Source organism: Arvicanthis niloticus, chromosome 15, assembly GCF_011762505.2.
Source record: "Arvicanthis niloticus isolate mArvNil1 chromosome 15, mArvNil1.pat.X, whole genome shotgun sequence".
NCBI lineage: Eukaryota > Metazoa > Chordata > Mammalia > Rodentia > Muridae > Arvicanthis > Arvicanthis niloticus.
Genome location: NC_047672.1, coordinates 15,594,474 through 15,612,583, shown reverse-complemented (window position 1 = coordinate 15,612,583; position 18,110 = coordinate 15,594,474). Strand labels below are relative to the sequence as shown.

Genomic DNA, 18,110 nt, shown 5'->3' with positions numbered 1-18,110 from the left:
AGTCTGGACCTGGTTAGGAGCTAGAAGATATTTCACTCAACTGAACCCTAGTTAGTGCCCAGCAAAATTAGATGCGGTTAGGTAACCTCTTCAGACCTGTTTTCTCGGCTAGAAAAAGCTCCTCTGAATGCAGTGATTTCCAAAGCCACGCAAACAACTCTAAACATCATTTATCATGACTCTGTGGTCTGCTGATGTGCTTGCTGGCTGGCGATGGCTCACTGTACACTCACTCATGTGGTAAAGAGCTCATGCAATGTGCGGCAGGCAAGTGTGATCAATGCCACCTAAACACAGCTTTCAGGGAGAAAAGAAAAAGAGCCACAATAAAGTAGACGGACTCTGCAGAGGGCTCCTAAAAGTGGTGTATTCTATGTGGCCCGCGATGGCTTCCAAGCAAGGACACCAAATGGCACCTCGCTACCGCTATAACCCACAACTATGCCACGAGTTCAGATGTCAATACCCGCTTGTGCGGGAGGCAGAGCGCTCAAAAGTGGGCAGATAAGAGGCACCCAGTGGACGGGCACAGCAACAACGCGCTGTCGTGGGGCACAGAGCGTCAGGGATCATCCCTCCGACCCCAGCAGTGTTCAGCTCACGGATTCATTGCTTAGGGCCGCGCGGCCGCTGGCGAGGTCAGACCCTGGCTATTGGCTCCGGAGAACAAAGGGGCCGCCCCGCGGGCTGCTCCAATAGGGCCGGGAGTGTCATCTGAGCCGTGCAGCCAATCCGCAGCGGGGCGGTACAGGGAGAGCAGCCAATCACGCGCGCCCGCCTGCCCCGCCTGCCCCGGGACTGGCCATGGCCGGGAGCCCGGTACCCAAGTCGCCCCTTGGGTAGAGCAGTTCCCGTTAACCTTAGCCACAAAGTCAAAGGTATTTATTTCTCAGGCCCCCTCCCTCCGAGTCCCTGTGCAATTCTGGCGGGGAGGGGCGGTGCAGGGACTGACCAGCGCCCGGCCGCTGTTCCCGTGCTGTTCCGCTGTCCCGGGCTGTAGAGGAAGGATGGGTCCCGGGCCTTGAGGTGCCCCGGGTCCTGAGTGCACCTCAGCTCTGGGCCCCAATTTTCTGCGCCACCAGCACCCTGCCCAGCTTAGTGGGGAGGGACCTGAGGTTGGCTGGGAGGGCAACAGGTCAGGGCGGTAAGGTCAGGAGGGTAGGGCCGTTGGAGAGCCGGGAAGCGGCCCCCTCCTGAGCCGTCTGGTTGTTCCGAGTTTCCTGTGTGTCTGATCCCGGTGTAGAAGAGCTTCTGGGGGCAGCAATCCCAGTGTTGACCACAGAAAGACTCTAGGGGATCCCTAAGTGAGCGATTCCGTGAGCCGGGATGAGGGTGGAGGTGGAGAACAAGCAAGAGGAACACACGCAGAAGTTACTACTGTGTGCGTGTCTTGGGGGCGGGGGTTGGTGGTGGTTACTGAGACTTCTTTTAAGTAAAATGACCGCAGCAGCCTCAGTGGGTGTGGTGTCTGGAGACACAGAGTCTGAAAGGGCTCTAGCAGCCCTGGGAAGTTGGGTGTGGTCATCTGAGGCTGGAGGCAAGGGACAGTCCAGGCTCTGCATCTTTATTTGTTTGGTTTTTGGTTTTTAGTTGTGTTAAGCAATACCATAAAAAATCCCATAGCATTTATGTCCTGTCAGTTCAAAGGCTCCATGATTCTATGCTTCTACCAATCAGTTGAGGCTGGTGTTTATGTAAATGAGCCCTCATAACCGTGTTTTGTAATGATTTACAAGGCTGGGGTCTGGACTGTGTGCTAGGGATAGAGGCATCCTGTGTTAGGATGCGTTTGGTCTTCTGGTAGTAACACAAAGCACGGATGATGAGAGTTACCCACAGGTACTTGTTTGGATGACACATAAGCTAAACAGTAGCGTTGAGTTTCCAAAAGGTGTCTGTCTCTGGCAAAATGACCCCTGATTTGGACCAGGGAGGGGTTGTATGGGCAAGGCCACTGCAATGAGACAAGTTATAGGCATGCAGGTGGGTGAGTGCATAACAAATCTCGATACTGGGTGATTTACTGGGGACAACAGGGAAAGCTAACCGAAGACTATATTTTGAATGGCCTTGTTGAGACATTTTTGTCTAAATTTCCAAGTGTCAGGGAGCTCTTGAAGTAAGTGAAGGGAGTAAAATGTCAAAATTGCAGTTTTAGAAAAATGAGTTTGGAGCCGGGTGGTGGTGGCCCAAACCCTTAATCCCAGCACTCAGGAGGCAGAGGCAGGCAGATCTCTGAGTTCGAGGCCAGCCTGGCCTATAGAGTAAGTTCAGGACAGTCAGGGCTACAAAGAAACCCTGTCTTGGGGAGAAAGGGGAAAGAAAAGGAAGGAAGGAAGGAAGGAAGGAAGGAAGGAAGGAAGGAAGAAAGAAAGAAAGAAGGAAAGAAAGAAGGAAAGAAAGAAAGAAGAAAAATCATTCTGGGTTTGGTAGCAGATTGATTTGGAGGGACCAAAAAAAATCAGTAAAACTTTAAAACTATTTATTTATTCATTCATTCATTGGATATGTGTGTGTGTGTGTGTGTGTGAGAGAGAGAGAGAGAGAGAGAGAGAGAGAGAGAGAGAGAGAGAGAGACAGAGAGACAGAGAGAGACAGAGAGAGATAGAGGAAGAGAGAGAGCGAGACAAAGGACAGAGGACACATCTTTTGGAAGTTGGTTCTCTCTCTCTACCACATGGATTGCATGGATTCTGGGTATCAAGCTTAAGTCAACTGGCTTGCATGTCAAAACACTTTTACCCACTAAGCAGTGGTTCTCAACCTTCCTAATGCTGTGACCATTTAATTCAGTTCCTCATGTTGTGGTGACCCCCAACCATAAAATTATTTTCATTGCTACTTTCATAACTGTAATTTTGCTACTGTTATGAATCATTATATTAATATCTGTGTTTTCCATATAGTCATAGGTAACTTGTGTTGAAAGGGTCATTCAAGCCCCGACAGGGTTCGTGTTCTATAGGTTGGGAACTGCTGCAGTAAGCTTTTTGTTTTGTTTTGTTTTCTGAAGTCATTTAGGTGAGAAGTGGTGAGATCTGGACTCAGAATTGGTGACAAGTGGCCCAGGACACCAGGTTCCTGATTCCCATTCTAGGTGTGATGTGGGGGCCTGGAAGAACTTGGCTGGCTTTGGCTGTGGCCTTAAGGGAGAAGCTTGGGCTGATGATTCAGACTTGGGGTAATACAGCTCACCTAATGTTGGTAGAGGGAAAAGGGCCTTGTGCTTCTGTGTGGGCTAGGCCCTGGAGGGTCTCACACTGTGTCTGGTTATGTTCCACCAGCCTATTTATTTATTTATTTTAGATTGAGATTCATGTAGCCCAGGCTGGTGTTGAACTTGATATGTAGCTTAGGCTGGACTTGAACTCCCGGGGCTCTTGTTTACTGAAAGCCTGGGTTACAAAAATGTATGACTCCGTTCAGCTTTGAGATGTGTCTCATAGCTGATTCAGTTTCTGTTGTCAGGAGTGGACAGTATAGAGAGTTGTGTTGATGTGCCTCACATTGGCATGCTTGTATACTGTTGGAAATGTATCTTTTTAAAAACAGACTTATTTTTATTTCATGTGTCTAAGCGCTTTGCCTGTGTATATGCCTCTGCACCATATACATGAAGCCCCCCTGGATCAGAAGAGGGCAGTCCAGGAATTATACATGATTATCAGTCATCATACGGGTGCCAAGGACTGAACCCCATCCTCCACAAGAGCAGCAAGGGCTCTTGATTGCTCAGCCACCTCTCCAACCCCTATGCCTTGTGTTTTAAGATGCTTTCTCTGTGTTTACATGTATAACCCTCCAGTCCTCTGCTTGTCTGTCCCACTGTTACCTGACTCCCAGTGGCTGTTTGAAACTGCAGTTAATATTGGACCATAGTCTGTCTTTTACAGCACACACATGTGACAGTTTAATTTATAAATAAAACAGAGGGGAAGGTCAATTAATGATTCAGTATAATAGTTATGACGGTATACTATAATAAATGTCATAAGGTTCTTAGTTCTCTCAAAATGTCTTATGTACTGCACCAGGTGAGGCTGGCCATGACTAACTGAGTCTGGAAGGCACACTGTGGGCAAATAGGCTGTTGCACAGTGTGGCAGGTATCCCCTTGGAGCTCCATTCTGTGTCTTTGAACTTCTGTCTCCTCAGCTGGTTTGGATAGGAGGTATTGCTTCTATGTGCATTTGCTTGTGTTTTCTCAGGTTCCTGTTTGCCTTTGGTCATGTTTGAGTGAAATCTTTTCCAAGGCAAAGTAAATTTGTTGTAGTGACAAAGGACTGGGGCCAGAGGAGTGACAGCGTTTAAGTCTTCAATTTAATTGGCTAGTCTTTTCAGTGCGTGTGGAGGCTCTTCTGTGTCAGGGCTCCAGCGGGGCAAAGCTCTGCCTTCCTAGGGCTCCTGGAAGACAGGAGTGGCATTGGCTGTTAGTCACAGTGGGATGACCACACATGGCCTTTGACTCACACTGACCAATGTCATTGAATTCTAAAGTTAATTTATTTAAATTTAAGGATGTTTTTGTTGTATTTTAAAAATGATTCTATTTTTATTTTATTTGTATTAATGTTTTATTTGCATGTATGTCTGTGTGAGGGTGTCAGGTCCCCTGGAACAGGAGCTGTAGGCAGTTGTTAGCTGCCATGTGGGTGCTGGGAATTGAACTTCTGAAGAGCCGAGTCATCTCCAGGTTATTTGAATTTAAAGAATGCATTTGGGCATAGACACCAAACTCCTGAAGATGAGGTACAGGGGGTTTAGGGTTGTCTTCCAAGTGTCATGCCTTCTCTTGGAGGTTACATAGTTACAGAGAGTACTCCAGCAGGGACAAGGCTGCCCCAGCTGTATCCAGGTACCAGCATTTCCAGGACCTTGAGTAACGACTTAGCCTCTTGGAGGCAGGATTTCCTTTGCTAAACTATGAAGATGTGGGCTTTGCTTGCTGAGTGCTTGATACTTAGTGTTCAGCAGCTGGTCACATTCTCCTTGTTTAAGGAAGCCCTTACTCCCTTCTCAGATGAGGGGGGATGTGGGCAATGTACCTCCTCTGCCCCAAGGGGAGATCTAAGAACCCCCACAGCACAGAGATACAGATGTTGTTCTCATCTATCCCAATGCAGATTTTGTCCCAGCTCTCTGGCAATTTCCTAGTGAGGCAGGCAGGCAAGCAGGGAAAGTAAGCGGGAGGCTGTCACTGGTGGGATGCTCTGAGGAGAGGTAGGGTCAGTGAGTTCTGGGAAAGATGTGTCTGTTAGAAAGGGAAGTGGGGTAATGGGATTGGCAGGTGGGTAGGGTCCTGAGGCAGACTGTCTCCTGTCTGGGTCTCCTGGGGAGGTAAAGGGTCGTTGGTACATATGAAAGCTCAACAGGATGAGGACTTTGTGGGACCTGTGGGCTGAGAAGAGCCAGTGGCTGGGCTTTGACACTGGAAGTCCTGCTTTACTGCTGATGAAGGAGTTGTGGAGTACCATCCACTTCTCACTTCCATTCCTGGGCAGGGTCCTGCACTGTGGGAGGGGTGAGTGAGGAGACCTGACAGTTCCCTGAGGTGCTTGCTGGTCCCTGGCCCTTGGTCTCACCTCATTCCTACCTCTGCACTTCCTATGTAGTCTATGCTGACACCAAAGTCCCCTGCTGTCTTCCTAGTCCCAGGCCGCACCACCTGCTGTAGGCCGCAGTCCCCTCTTTGTGTTTCTGCAGTTGGCAGAGCAGCTGGTGGTTTGGGACTTCCCATTTCCAAACTGCATCCTGACCCAGTGTGGCTATCTAGGCTTGAGCAGGCCATAGGAAGATGGAGGTGACCAGGGCTTTATCTTGTGTGTTCTGTCCTTATGGTACTCATGGGTGGCGTGGAAGGAAGAGAGCATTAAGAATAGGGTTTAGGCTCCCAGTGGTAGACCAACCTGTGTTCCTGTCTCTCGAGGCTATACAGGAAGGTGTGTGTGTGTGTGTGTGTGTGTGTGTGTGTGTGTGTGTGTACACGTGTGTACCTGTCCCCGTAGCTTCTGTGTCCTGCTAGGTGGACAGTCAGCTCACCTGCTCACTCTTGTCAGCTGACTGGTGTGTCAGCTGGGTTATGAGAAAGGTAAATGGTGTGGTAGAGTAATAGATGGAATGAGAGACACACTTGTCTGTGGTGGCATGGGGGACCTGAGAGGAGTGTCCATGTGGAGGGCCTGCCTTGGGCTTGGTTTTCCTAGGCTGTTGTTCTGCAGACATGTAACAGCTGAGCATACTGGAAGTAGGTCTTCAAAGCTGTGGCCTCCCTCCCCCATCTCTGTCTTTTCCATATCCCTTCTTATTTCTCTCCTTTGAGCATGTGTGGGTCTCCTTCCTTCTGTTCCCACATTTGTCCCTGCTGAGACTCTGCTTGGTGTGGCCTGGACAGACATATTAAGGTGGTGCTCAGGCTGGGTCACCAGGAACCAAAGCCCTTCTGGTTCAGTGTTTGAATCCGTTCTTAGAAGCCAGAGTAGGTAAGGAGGGGCTCTGACGGTGGTTTAGGGCCTGTCCTGTGTGGCGTAGGCGAGACCTGACCCTCTAACTTGTCCTGCATTTCTGACCCACACTCACCCTGTCTGAGTCTCCCCATGGCTAGGTAACCTCTCTGTTTGCAGTTCTCAAGGCCTCTTGAAGTGGTCCCCAAGGTGTGGGATGCAGAAACACACATAGAGGGACCTAGAGGCAATGGGTGGGGGCAAGATGGTGCTCCAGTTTCCGGATGCCTCTTCAGGTAGGGATCGCCTCTAACTTGCTGTTACTCCCCTGTCTCTGCCCAGCGGATTTCAGTGTCTAGGAGGATGCACAGTGGGAGTTCTTCCCAGATCCTCATGGGAAACAGAGCTGCAGCCCAAACCTGCAGCCTCCACAGAAGAGCTCCCCACGGGGGTAAAAGGCAGTTTGTTTTGTTCATTGAATAAATATTAGTAAAAGGGTGACATTGCCAGACAGTGGAACTCAAGCCCTGGGTATAGGCAGCCCAGGCAGACGTGTCCCACTGCACACACATGCTCTTACAACAGATCATGGCTGGTCCCCAGACAGGAGGATGCCACATGCCACATGTAGCTCATTATGAATCCACTTGGTCACTGGGGTGCCATCTGTTAGGTAATTAATCACCTTTATCCAAATTAAAAACAAACATATTTTTATAACAGAAAAGTTTCTATTCCAGCCAGCCTGCTAGAGGGAGGCATCCACCTTCCCTGGAAGATGGGGCTGTGGGCTTCCTGTCATATCACCAATGGATGGCTTTCAGACTCTTGAAGAAGACATTAGTGGGTTGTCAAGCTGGCAAGAGGCTTATTTAGTTTTGAGAAGCTCTGAAACTGTTTAAAGAGGATAGAGCCAGCGTTTAGCAACTGCAAGTTTCTAAAGAAAATATTCTGAGAAAAAAAAAGAAGGTATTTCCTCCCTTCCGAAACAGCTGGTGTTTATCTTTCCAGTCAGGGTACTGGTTTCTAGTCTGCCCAAAGCAGACTCAGAAAGGTGGTGGTGGTGGGGGGGGGTTAATCAAATCAAGGGCTAGTCTTTATTTGGGTCTCTAGGGCCCAGAGTTGGTTTTCTAATTGAAGATAATCCAATCAAAAGTAACAAGAAGGCCCTGTCTGGGGCCAGCTCTGAGTTTCCACAGGGCAGCTTACTACACAGCCCCTGCTTGTGTTAAGGTGGTATTAGTGGGTGAAGCCAGACCCCAACCTTAGGAGAGAGTTGTGTCTCTATGGTGGGTAGCACGAGCCCACTGTGAGCCATGGCTCAAAGCTAGGCAGAGTGTTTGGAAATGCCCAAACCAGTAAGTGTCAGAGGCGATTGGGGGTGGGGTGGGGGATGTAGCTCAGTGGGTCCAGTAATAGCTGGAAGCCTTGAGTTCTAGCCCTAGCACCACATAAGCCAGGTCCAGGTCTGTGGTCAAAGCACTGGGGAGATAGAAATGGGAGGCCCTGGGCTGGAGAGATGGCTCAGTTGTTAAGAGCACTGATTGCTTTCTAGAGGTACTGAGTTCAATTCCCAGCACCCACATGGTGGCTCACAACTATCTGTAATGGGATCTGATGCCCTCTTCTGGTGTGTCTGAAGATAGTGACAGTGTATTCCAATATGTGAAATAAATAAATAAATCTTTAAAAAAAAAAAAGAAATGAGTTCATAAACTGAAGGTCTTCCTTGGGTACATGATAAGCAAGACTAGCCTGGGCTACACAAAACCCTGCCTCACACGCTTCTAAATATAGAGGGTGGTGGTGAAAATAAATGTGAGGGGAGGTCCCAGAGTAAGCCAGCTACTCTGGTAAGGTGACACTTAAACAGAAGAAGGAAGCAGGAGTGAGACAGGTAGACTGTAGGGATGAGCAGAGCAGTGCGGCTCAGACTGGGGCATCCAAGCAGCTACACGGTCTGCCTCCATCCATAGCTAGGGTTAAAGGGAAGCACTTGGGAATGCTCAAAAGACGAATGTGAGGTAAGACTGATGAATGCTAGATCATGAACTGGGGAGTGTGAGCTGGCATGTTCTTGGTGGCATTAGTGGCATCAGTGGCAGCGGCTACAGCAGCAGCAGCAGCAGTGACGTCCTGGAGGGGTTTACTCTGGGGCATTGGAAGAGTGTCTCACCGACTTAGGACTCGGGAGAGAGTCTGCATTCTGGGTATTGTTTTGGTTTGGTGATAGTGCTGGGGGTTGAATTCCAGGCCTTAAACGTGGCCAGGCAAGAGTTCTGCTACTTGGACTCACACCCCCAGCCCCTCCAGGTGTTTTCTTTTAACAGGTTCCCCCATATCTCTGTATCCTTACCTGATGCACCTGGTTCTCAGATGGCATTCTCCTCACATGCTCTCTAGCTGTGTTAAGGGTGTGGGCCTTGAAGCTCTAGTGTGGGGATTAGGAGACTTTGATGCTTATCCAGTTCAGCTGTTTAGCTATCTTTATGTCTCTGGGCGCACTAAGGCCTCTCTTGGGCCCAGTTGCCTCTTTGTACATGAGAATTGTTCACACTTAACCTTCCAATCTGCACATTTTTACCTGAGAGAGTGGATAGAACTAAACAAACAAACAAACAAACCTCCAAAAACAGGGCTATGAGATGGGAGAGGGGGCTGGGAAAATGGTTTGAACCATGTGCTATTGACCGTTCTTTTTCTTTTCTCCCATCTCACTCCCTAGGTGGCAGGGCTGAGACCTCACCAGCACTGATGCACTAGGAGGCCTGCAGGGATGGAGAGCAGCCTGGCTGGTAGTATCTCAGGTAAGAAAAGTCAGCCTGCCCATCTGGGTGAGACCCCTTGCCCTCCTTGGAGCCAAATGTAAGTTGATGTCCTCAACTATTCTAGGATGTAGAGTTTCACTGTGGGTACCAGGACTTTGAAGATCATCCAAAGAATAAAACAAGGACATTAATGTTCGGAGGGGTCAAAAAGGCGAAACCAGGCCGGTAGAGATATGCAGCAGGCTGGGTAAAAGGTGGGGTATGGTTTTGGTGCTGGAACTGGGGCTTGAAGACTCCAGCTGGTCAGATTTGGAGAATGAGCTCTCTGGGTAGGATAGCTGGCTTAGAGATGCTGGTGTTTATTGAATCCAGAGTACTTTAGATCCCGGGGTCACTTGGAGTTCAAGGTCTTCATCTCTCTGCAGGCTGCTATGATGACAAACAGCAGGCAGCCTGGGGATTTCCCAGGCACCGGCTGGAGTGGAAAATTTTCCTACCTGGTCACGTGCTCTTGATAGGAGCCCTCTGCAGGCCTACAACAGCCCCCTCCTGCGAATGGCCCTCATCTTTTAGTAGCAGTCCTGTCATGGCAACAGAGAGCATCATAACGGAGACAAGTACCTACAGGCCAGAGGCTTTTATCATATCTGAGCCCAAGAGAATACACTTCTGGGCAGGCTGAGGTTCAAGCACACCCCTGTCCTCAGCTGAAGGACCTGCAGGGGCCTGTGCTGTCCACGCTTCTCTTCACCCGTCAGTGGGCAGATGGAGAAGGGCTCTGCCCAGGGTCATCTTTCTGGTTGGATGTCAAAGCCAAGTTTAACTAGACAAGACATTAAACATAGGGTCTCTGGGTTACTTTAATAGGCAGCATGTCAGTCAGGGACAGTGATCTCTTCTCATTGAATAAACCTCAAATTCACTGTCAGGTTGAATACTTGGCACCAAATGTTTCAGGGGATAGTCCTATAATCAATATAATCAATTCAACTCATTATACTTGGGTATTCAAGTCCTGACAATATATAATTGAAGTCACTACTTTCCTTCTAAAGCATGGCTTTATTAAAATGAATTCTCATGAGCAAGCACAGGGAAGACCAAAATTTATTTAGAACTGACTTTTATTAACATTATGCACCAGGAATTTATCATAAGTATTTTCCCCTGAAACAAAGTGTCTTAGTTACTTTTCTGTTTCTGTGATAAAACACCATGCCCGAGACAACTTATAGGAAGAAGCATTTAATTTGGCTTATGTTTTCAGAGGATTAGAGTCCATAATGGTGGGGTGAAGGGACAGTTGATCAAGAGAGAGAGAGAGAGACAGAGAGAGACAGAGACAGAGACAGAGAGAGAGACAGAGAAAGACACACAGAGAGAGAGAGGACAGAGACAGACAAATACATATGGAGGGGGAGGGGGAGGGAGAGGGAGAGGGAGAGGGAGAGGGAGAGGGAGAGGGAGAGGGAGAGAAAGAACTGGGAATGGCACAAGTCTTTTGAAACCTCAAAGCCTACCCCCAGTGACACACTTCCATCAACGAGGTCATACGTCCTTCTACTAACTGAGGGCCAAGTATTGGAACATATGGCCCCTCTGGAGGCCATTCTCATCGAAACTACCACAGAAAGTCAATTGACACTCAGACATAAGTCAGTCTTCCACCCTCGACTGGTAATACCACCTTGAGTCTTATGTCATACTCTTCATTTCCATCAGCCTGTTTGTCTAGTGTGTGATGTCCTTAGCTCTTTAAATTTTCTTTTAGTGCAATACCTGGGCTGGCAGCACCGGCTCACTAGCTGTAAAGTGGAGCAGTCCCAGCACAGCAGGGTTTCAGTCAAGCGTCTTCTCACCTAAATCTACTTTAGTTTCAGAGCAGACAACAGAAAAACTACAGAGTAGAGGCCCCTCTTTCTCCTGTTGACACTGTACCTTAGCAATGACTGATGAGTCAATATTGACATAGTAACTACCCAAAGCCCATCGTGTACACGAGGCTAACCCTTGGAGCTGGGCTTTCTATGGTTTGGTACAGAGTTTAGCGTCCTATCATTGACATCACATACAGCATCCAACTGGCCATCCTTCCTCCCGTCCTCTAACCCGAATGACCAGTTCCCTCCTTATGTCGGTTGCCCTTTGCAGGATGTTGTGTAGCTGGAACCACACAGCTTGCTGCCTTTCCAGACTGACTTCTTTCACTTAGCAATTTAGGTTTCCCCAGACTCCCATCTTTCTATGACCTGATGGTGGATTTCTTTTTATTACTCAGTATCATCCCTTATGTCCATATAGCAGTAGCTACCCCTCCCCCCACACCTGTTTGCTCACTCCTCCAAGGGCATCTTGTTTTTGACTTATTTGGGTCAATACTTACAACACTGATTGCCGGATTATACAGTAAGCTCATGTTCAGTTCTCTAATACACTGAGGAAGTGTCTTTTGAAGAAATTGTCATTTTTCATTCCTACAGTCAAGGAATGAGTCCCTGCTACTCTGCATCCTTGCCAGCCTTTGGGCTTCTGACAGGGTTAGAATTCTCTGGTAGCATCTTAACTTTTAATATTGTATGAGCCAAAATTTTCCTTTTAATGGTTTTCTTAGCAAACTATATCCATTATATGTTCTGTAAGTTAACCTAAGTGGAATTACGCTGAATTTAAGTATTATTTGCCTTTTCATTTTGGAATATATTTGTCCTGGGGTTCTGTACTAGTTTACTTCTTTTACTGCAATAAAATACCCTGACCAAAGCAATATAGAGAAGAAATGGCTTATTTGACTTACAGTGCCAGGTTACAGGTCATCATTTGAAGTCATGGCAGGAAGCCAGTCAGCTAGTCACATTACAGTCACATCACATCACATTCCAGAGCTCAGAGAGAGTAACGGGAACTGCCCGCTGCTGTCACTCAGTTCAGCTTTCTTCACATCTACAGTCCAGAGCCAAGGTCCTGAAATGGTGCCTCCCGCATCAGGGTGGGTCTTCCCACCTAGATTACAATCAAGACAGTCCACCACAGACGTGGCCACAGGTCAACTTGATCTAGATAATTGTTCATGAAAACTCTCTTCCCAGGTGACAGGTAAACTTAAGAGCACAAATTCTTTGTCCCTTCAGTAAAGTTTAGTAGTTTTCTTTACAAAGGGTTCTTTTTAAGACACTCACGGCTATTTTATAATAGCTATTGTCAGTCTTTAAAAAGTGATTAATTTTGAGTGCTTTGTGCCTGACAGTCTTGCCGAACTATAGTCTTTCCACTTGTTAGTAAATTCTCTGGCACATGAGAGTTTTTTTTCTCTTTTCAGTATCTTTGTGTTTTCTCCTATCCTTTGGCTGATTCCCCAATGACAAGGTTAAGTAGTATCAATGATAACCAGTGTCTTTATTCCGTTCTTAACCCTGTCTTCTAGCCTTTGCTGTTTAAGAGTGCTCCCTGCAATTTTAGTACACATTTGTTTTTGTTAACTAGAATTTCCCTATATTCCTAGTTTGCTAATGCTTTCTCTCCTGCCTCCTGAAATGATGTTTTTATCATGTGATTCTGCATCTATTGAGAATGGCATAAGACATACTTTTTTTTTTTTTTAAATTCGGGAGAATTAATTACAGAACTCATGTGCAGGTTCCCACAGAGACAGAAGACAATGTCAGGTCCCCTAGAGCTAGAGTTAAAGCTGGTGTGAGCCACTCCACATGGGTGCTGGGAACTGAATTCAGGTCCTCTTGGAAGAGCAGGACATGCTCTTAAATTATGAACTGTCTCCTAAACCTTCCTTTGAATTTTTTTTTATAGAATATGTTGGTTCAGCCATGTTGCATATAACCCAGTTTGGGGCTGGAATCCAGGCTTTCACATCAGCCTCTTATAAATGTTTATACAATCTTTTTTTAAAAAATATGATGTTATTTGAAATTATTTTTAATGTATTTTTATTTAAAAAAAATTAAAGACAGGATCTACATAGCCCTGACTCTATTGGAACTCACTATGTAGGCTAAGGTAGCCTCGAACTCACAGAGTTCTGCCTGCTTCTGCCTCTCAAGTGTTGGGATTAAAGGTGTGCACTGTTGTGCTAGGATGTTTTTATTTTTATGTGTATGTGTGTTTTGCCTGCATGTGTCTGTGAATCACCTGCATGCAGTGCCCATGTACACCAGAAGGAGGCATCACCTCTCCTGAGACTGGAGTTACAGGTGGTTATGTGATGCCTTGTGGGTGCTGGGAACTGAACTCAGGTCCTCTGGAAGAGCAACCAGTGTTCTTAACCACTGGGCCATTTCTCCAGCCCCTTTAACCTGCTCTGGAATCAGTTTTAATTAGTATTTTGCGGTAAAATTAATTACTTTATATTTATAGATTTAGTGATATAAAGGTTATGTGTGATACTTTAGGATTTGGGGAATTCTTTTGTACTCTTGTCAGTCCTTGTTTTTAACTTTATTAACACCCCTTTCTACTTCTTTGAATGTGCTGCTGTGCCGGAGTCTGTTGTGCACAAATCTTGGCTCACCACTGTTTCACACTATATCCTTTTTATCAGGTGCGAGCATCTTACTGAAGTATAACGCATAGAAAGGTACACATGTTACAAGCTCCATAAATTCTTAAAATGTGAACCCAGCTTTGTGACCAGGACCCACATCAAGGGACACCGATAGGACCTCGGAACCCATGCCTCTGTAACGAGCCATGGTCTTTGCTTCTAATTCACCAGATTACCAGATCTGATGTTCATATAAAGTGTATCACATCCATATGGTCTTTTCTGAAGCAGTCTTCACTATGACTTCCGATGGCCAGGACCTTGGGTGTAAGGTGTGGGCTGGCAGCTGTTTCTCTGAGTTCTAGTGGATTACCTTTATTGAAAGGGCTAGGAATACATGTTCCCACTCGGAGCCTTTGGGGGCCTACCTACACTTGTTCTTGGTGAACTTGCTAAATGGGGGGGGGGTCTTACCGGTGGGGTGTTCCCACTCCACGGCTACTGTATTGGAGCATGGGCCCAGCTAGTGAAGAGGAAAGGTTAATGACTCAGGGTGTGGTACCCTGACCACTGAGGGGCTGAGCAGGCCCTTGCCTACAAAGCACACAGTTCCAAACTCCTAGAAAAAAAACCTGATAGCCCAAGTTCAATCCCCATAGCCTGCTTATGGAATGAGAAAGTCAACCCCACAGAGTTGTCCTCTAACCTCCACATATCTACCTTGCATCTGCCTACACACACACACACACACACACACACACACACACACACGGTCATGAAGCATCACTGCTTGGTTTCTTTAATGTCTCTGAATCTTCTGGGCCTTGGGTAGAGATGGCAGGACAGCGTATGTGTGCCCATGGCCCTGGCAAGCCAGCCATGCACTTGTTTTTACTCTCCTGTGGGCTTCCTCCTCACCCCACATTCTGCCTGTCCATATAAGGTCCTTCAAGTCTTTCCCAACCCCCACCTTCTTCCCTTTATTTAAATTTTTGCCTTTCACTCTTTCAGCTGCCCCTACCCGTCCACAGCCTTCTTCCTCTCTAGGCTCTTCACACTCCAGAGTGATGTCTTCTGACTTCTTCCTTTGCCTCTGCAGGAGATGGGCTGGCAAGGATCAAGCAGGAGGAGAAGCCAGAGTGGCCGTTACAGACTGTGGCATCTCAGGCCGTGCTTCCGGAGAAGGACAAGGAAAACATATTTCAGCAGCAGAGTGGTCTCCCATCCTGCCAGACCATGGGGCGGCCCTGGGCTCTGGGGTCACAAGAGGAAACTGGGGGTGCACGGCGGGCCCCACTTCCTGAGCAGGATGCACCGCTGGCTGCTCGAGTTCCAGGGACAGTTCCGGGTCCTCTGAGCACCTCACTTTCTGCGGGTGGGGCTCACTTTGTGTGCGTGGATTGTGGGAAGAGGTTCAGCTGGTGGTCATCCCTGAAGATTCACCAGCGCACACACACAGGCGAGAAGCCTTACCTCTGCGGCAAGTGTGGCAAGAGCTTCAGCCAGAAGCCCAACCTGGTGCGCCACCAGCGCCACCATACGGGCGAGAGGCCCTTCTGCTGCCCAGAGTGCACGAGACGCTTCAGTCAGAAACAGCACCTACTCAAGCACCAGAAGACACACTCTCGGCCTGCCACTCACTCGTGTCCAGAATGTGAGCGCTGCTTTCGGCACCAAGTGGGCCTCCGCATCCACCAGCGAGCACATGCCCGAAACCACCTGGGTGCCCGTGTGAACTTACACGAGATGCTCCGGTATGCTGCTGCACGTCGCTGGGCCTGCCGCTTGCGCCCAGGATCACCACGCGGGCACCCCGAGTGGGTCTGGCTGGGGCTCTGCCGGAGTTGGTGGGGTCAAAATGGTGTCCGGACAACAACCCACAGCCGTTTAGGTCCCAGTGAACAGCGCCAGTTCATCTGCAATGATTGCGGCAAGAGCTTCACGTGGTGGTCATCGCTGAACATCCACCAGCGCATCCACACGGGTGAGCGGCCGTATGCATGCCCTGAGTGTGGCCGCCGCTTCAGCCAGAAGCCCAACCTCACAAGGCACCTACGCAACCACACCGGTGAGCGGCCACACCCTTGCTTGCACTGTGGACGCAGCTTCCGCCAGAAGCAGCACCTGCTCAAGCACCTGCGCACGCACCTGCCTGGTGCCCAGGCCGCCAGGTGCACCAGCTGTGGCCAGAGCTGCCCCAGCCGTGCGGCACTGCGAGCCCACCAGCGTGTGCACGCAGCTGCCGAGCTGCTGCGCTCGCAGTCTGCAGTCCGGGGTGGTGTGCCCGGCTCTGAGTCACAAGCTGAGGTTGCCCAGAGTGTGACTGTGAAGCCCCAAGGTCCCCAGGGTGCTAAGGGAGTGCTGTGTGACCAGGGGTGCGAGACCCTGGCTGTGCCCAGCGAGCAGCGCCAGTTCATCTGCAACGAGTGCGGCAAGAGCTTCTCATGGTGGTCAGCGCTCACCATCCACCAGCGCATCCACACGGGCGAGCGGCCCTATGCCTGCCCAGACTGCGGCCGCTGTTTCAGCCAGAAGCCTAATCTCACACGGCACCGGCGCAACCACACAGGCGAGAGACCCTACCTGTGCACAGCCTGTGGCCGCGGCTTCCGTCAAAAGCAGCATCTGCTCAAGCATCAGCGCGTCCATCGTGGAGCTCAGGCACCACACCCTGGCCCAGAGGAAGAGCTGTAATGTGCCCTGTGCAGCTGACGGTGGAGGATGGTGGAGTGTGTGCCTGTAGGGTGCATATCAGGAACAGGAGATGCTCCCCGAGTTAGGCTCATCAAGGTTCTGAGGCCTGAGGATGGTATTCTAGAAGCATCTCAAAGGAAGCCTAAATAGTGCCTAGTAGGGGAGATGAGATCAAAGCCGTGAGTGTCTAGGATGGGCTGTGATTGTTAGTGTACCATTCAGAATTGGCCTCCAGCTATAGGCACCTTGTGAGGGGCTGTTGGGAGCCTTAGGAAAGCCACCGTGTGTGAAATGTCCTGGCACTGATCAATGGTAGCACTAGCCTGTCACATAAGCTATAAGATGGTCAGTGGGGTGGTCCCTATAGGAAAGACGGTAACACTCCAGGATACCAATAGAACAAAGGCTGTGGCTAAGAAGGGGTAATTATTTTCCCAGCACCAAGGACAGTGCCAAGCAGCCATGCTGGATGGTTTAATGGTAGACACTGAGCCTCTTGCTGCTTGGGGTGCTAAGTACGCAAGACTGGCCTAACTGGCAATGTGTATGATGATTGGGGGCCATGGTGCAGTCAGGTGGTCTCACCCAGAGCTTGGGGAAGTGGCTATGCAAGAACAGGGTGTCTGTGCCAAGTGTGTGTGTTTCTGTGACTGACTTGGGTCCTTACCCATACGGGTATTGGAGAAAAATGAAGGACTGAATATTCCACATGGTGTCACTGTTCTTTCTGAATCATCCTTACTGGAGCCCAGATGTATGAGCTCTCTGGGATAAGGTGTGTGTGTGCGTGCACACGTGTGTGTGTGTGTGTGTTGCAGGTGCTGGGAGTGTTACCATTCATTTGTGTCCTACTCCTACCCAACCCAGGCTGGAGGGTTGTTGGGGACTGCACTGCCCCACACTTCGGGGTTACTAATTTTGAGGACTGCACTCTCCACGCTTGGTGGCCCCACGCTTTGGGAGCCACTGATGTTGATGCTCTCACTCTCCACGCTTGGGGCTTAGTGCTCTGGTCAAGAGAGAGAGTGGGGATGGAGGGGCAAGAGATTCGAAGAATGGAGACAAACCAGAGTGTGTAGTCAAGTCTGGTTACTCCTTTATTTCCCCTATTCCATATTACAAGAAAATCCTGGGTATTTATAAGCACAAGCAGAACACAGCTGAAGGCACTTTACCACGTGCACCATGCAGCTGGGGTCACTAAACAGCAAAACAAGCTATGTGGGATAAACAAGATGTTTGTCAGAGTGTGCTTCAGCTGTTGTAGGCTGTTGAAAAACAAGTCTCTATCAGGGTATATGGTTCCAGATGGCTGCAAAGATGATCTAGCTGCTTTCTGTTAAAAGTCGGCGCCCAACAGAGGGTAGTGTTCTGTCCCCCACTCTCCTTCATGTCACTTGCATGTCTCTTCCTATACACTGATTCTCCATCCCCAACTCTGCTCTTCTGAAGTCACCTCTCATGTTCTTCTAAAGAAGGGTGGCTGATGTGCTGGTGCTGACAGGAGCCAGGGCTCCAGCCCGGGCCATGTAGCCTCAGGTCTGTACTCCTTCCAGGAGATGCGAACTAGGGGCAGATACCCTGGAAGCGGAGGAAGGTGGGACCCAGGAAAGTTCTGGAGAAGGGAGAATAACTTGTGGGTGTCGTGGGGCTTGTATTCCCAGGGACAAGTACAAAGTTCAGTCTGCCCTCTGGTCACCACTCTTTAACAGA

General features: G+C 48.9%; 1 protein-coding gene across 8 annotated transcripts; it reads left to right on the top strand.

The window, feature by feature from the left end:
- The first annotated feature begins 727 nt into the window (after positions 1-727).
- Znf775 (zinc finger protein 775) lies at positions 728-17,105 on the top strand. Of its 8 annotated transcripts, none has more exons than XM_076913399.1 (4): positions 1,030-1,381; positions 3,014-3,097; positions 9,166-9,247; positions 14,803-17,105. In XM_076913399.1, exons 3-4 carry the CDS (start codon positions 9,217-9,219, stop codon positions 16,395-16,397), a joined length of 1,626 nt encoding a protein of 541 aa, XP_076769514.1. In that variant the 5' UTR covers positions 1,030-1,381; positions 3,014-3,097; positions 9,166-9,216; the 3' UTR covers positions 16,398-17,105. The 8 variants fall into 8 exon arrangements, with proteins under 8 accessions (XP_034374870.1, XP_076769514.1, XP_076769511.1 ...); XM_076913396.1 differs by having other exon boundaries at positions 3,014-3,181; XM_034518979.2 differs by lacking the exons at positions 1,030-1,381; positions 3,014-3,097 and adding an exon at positions 728-878.
- Positions 17,106-18,110: the final 1,005 nt, after the last annotated feature.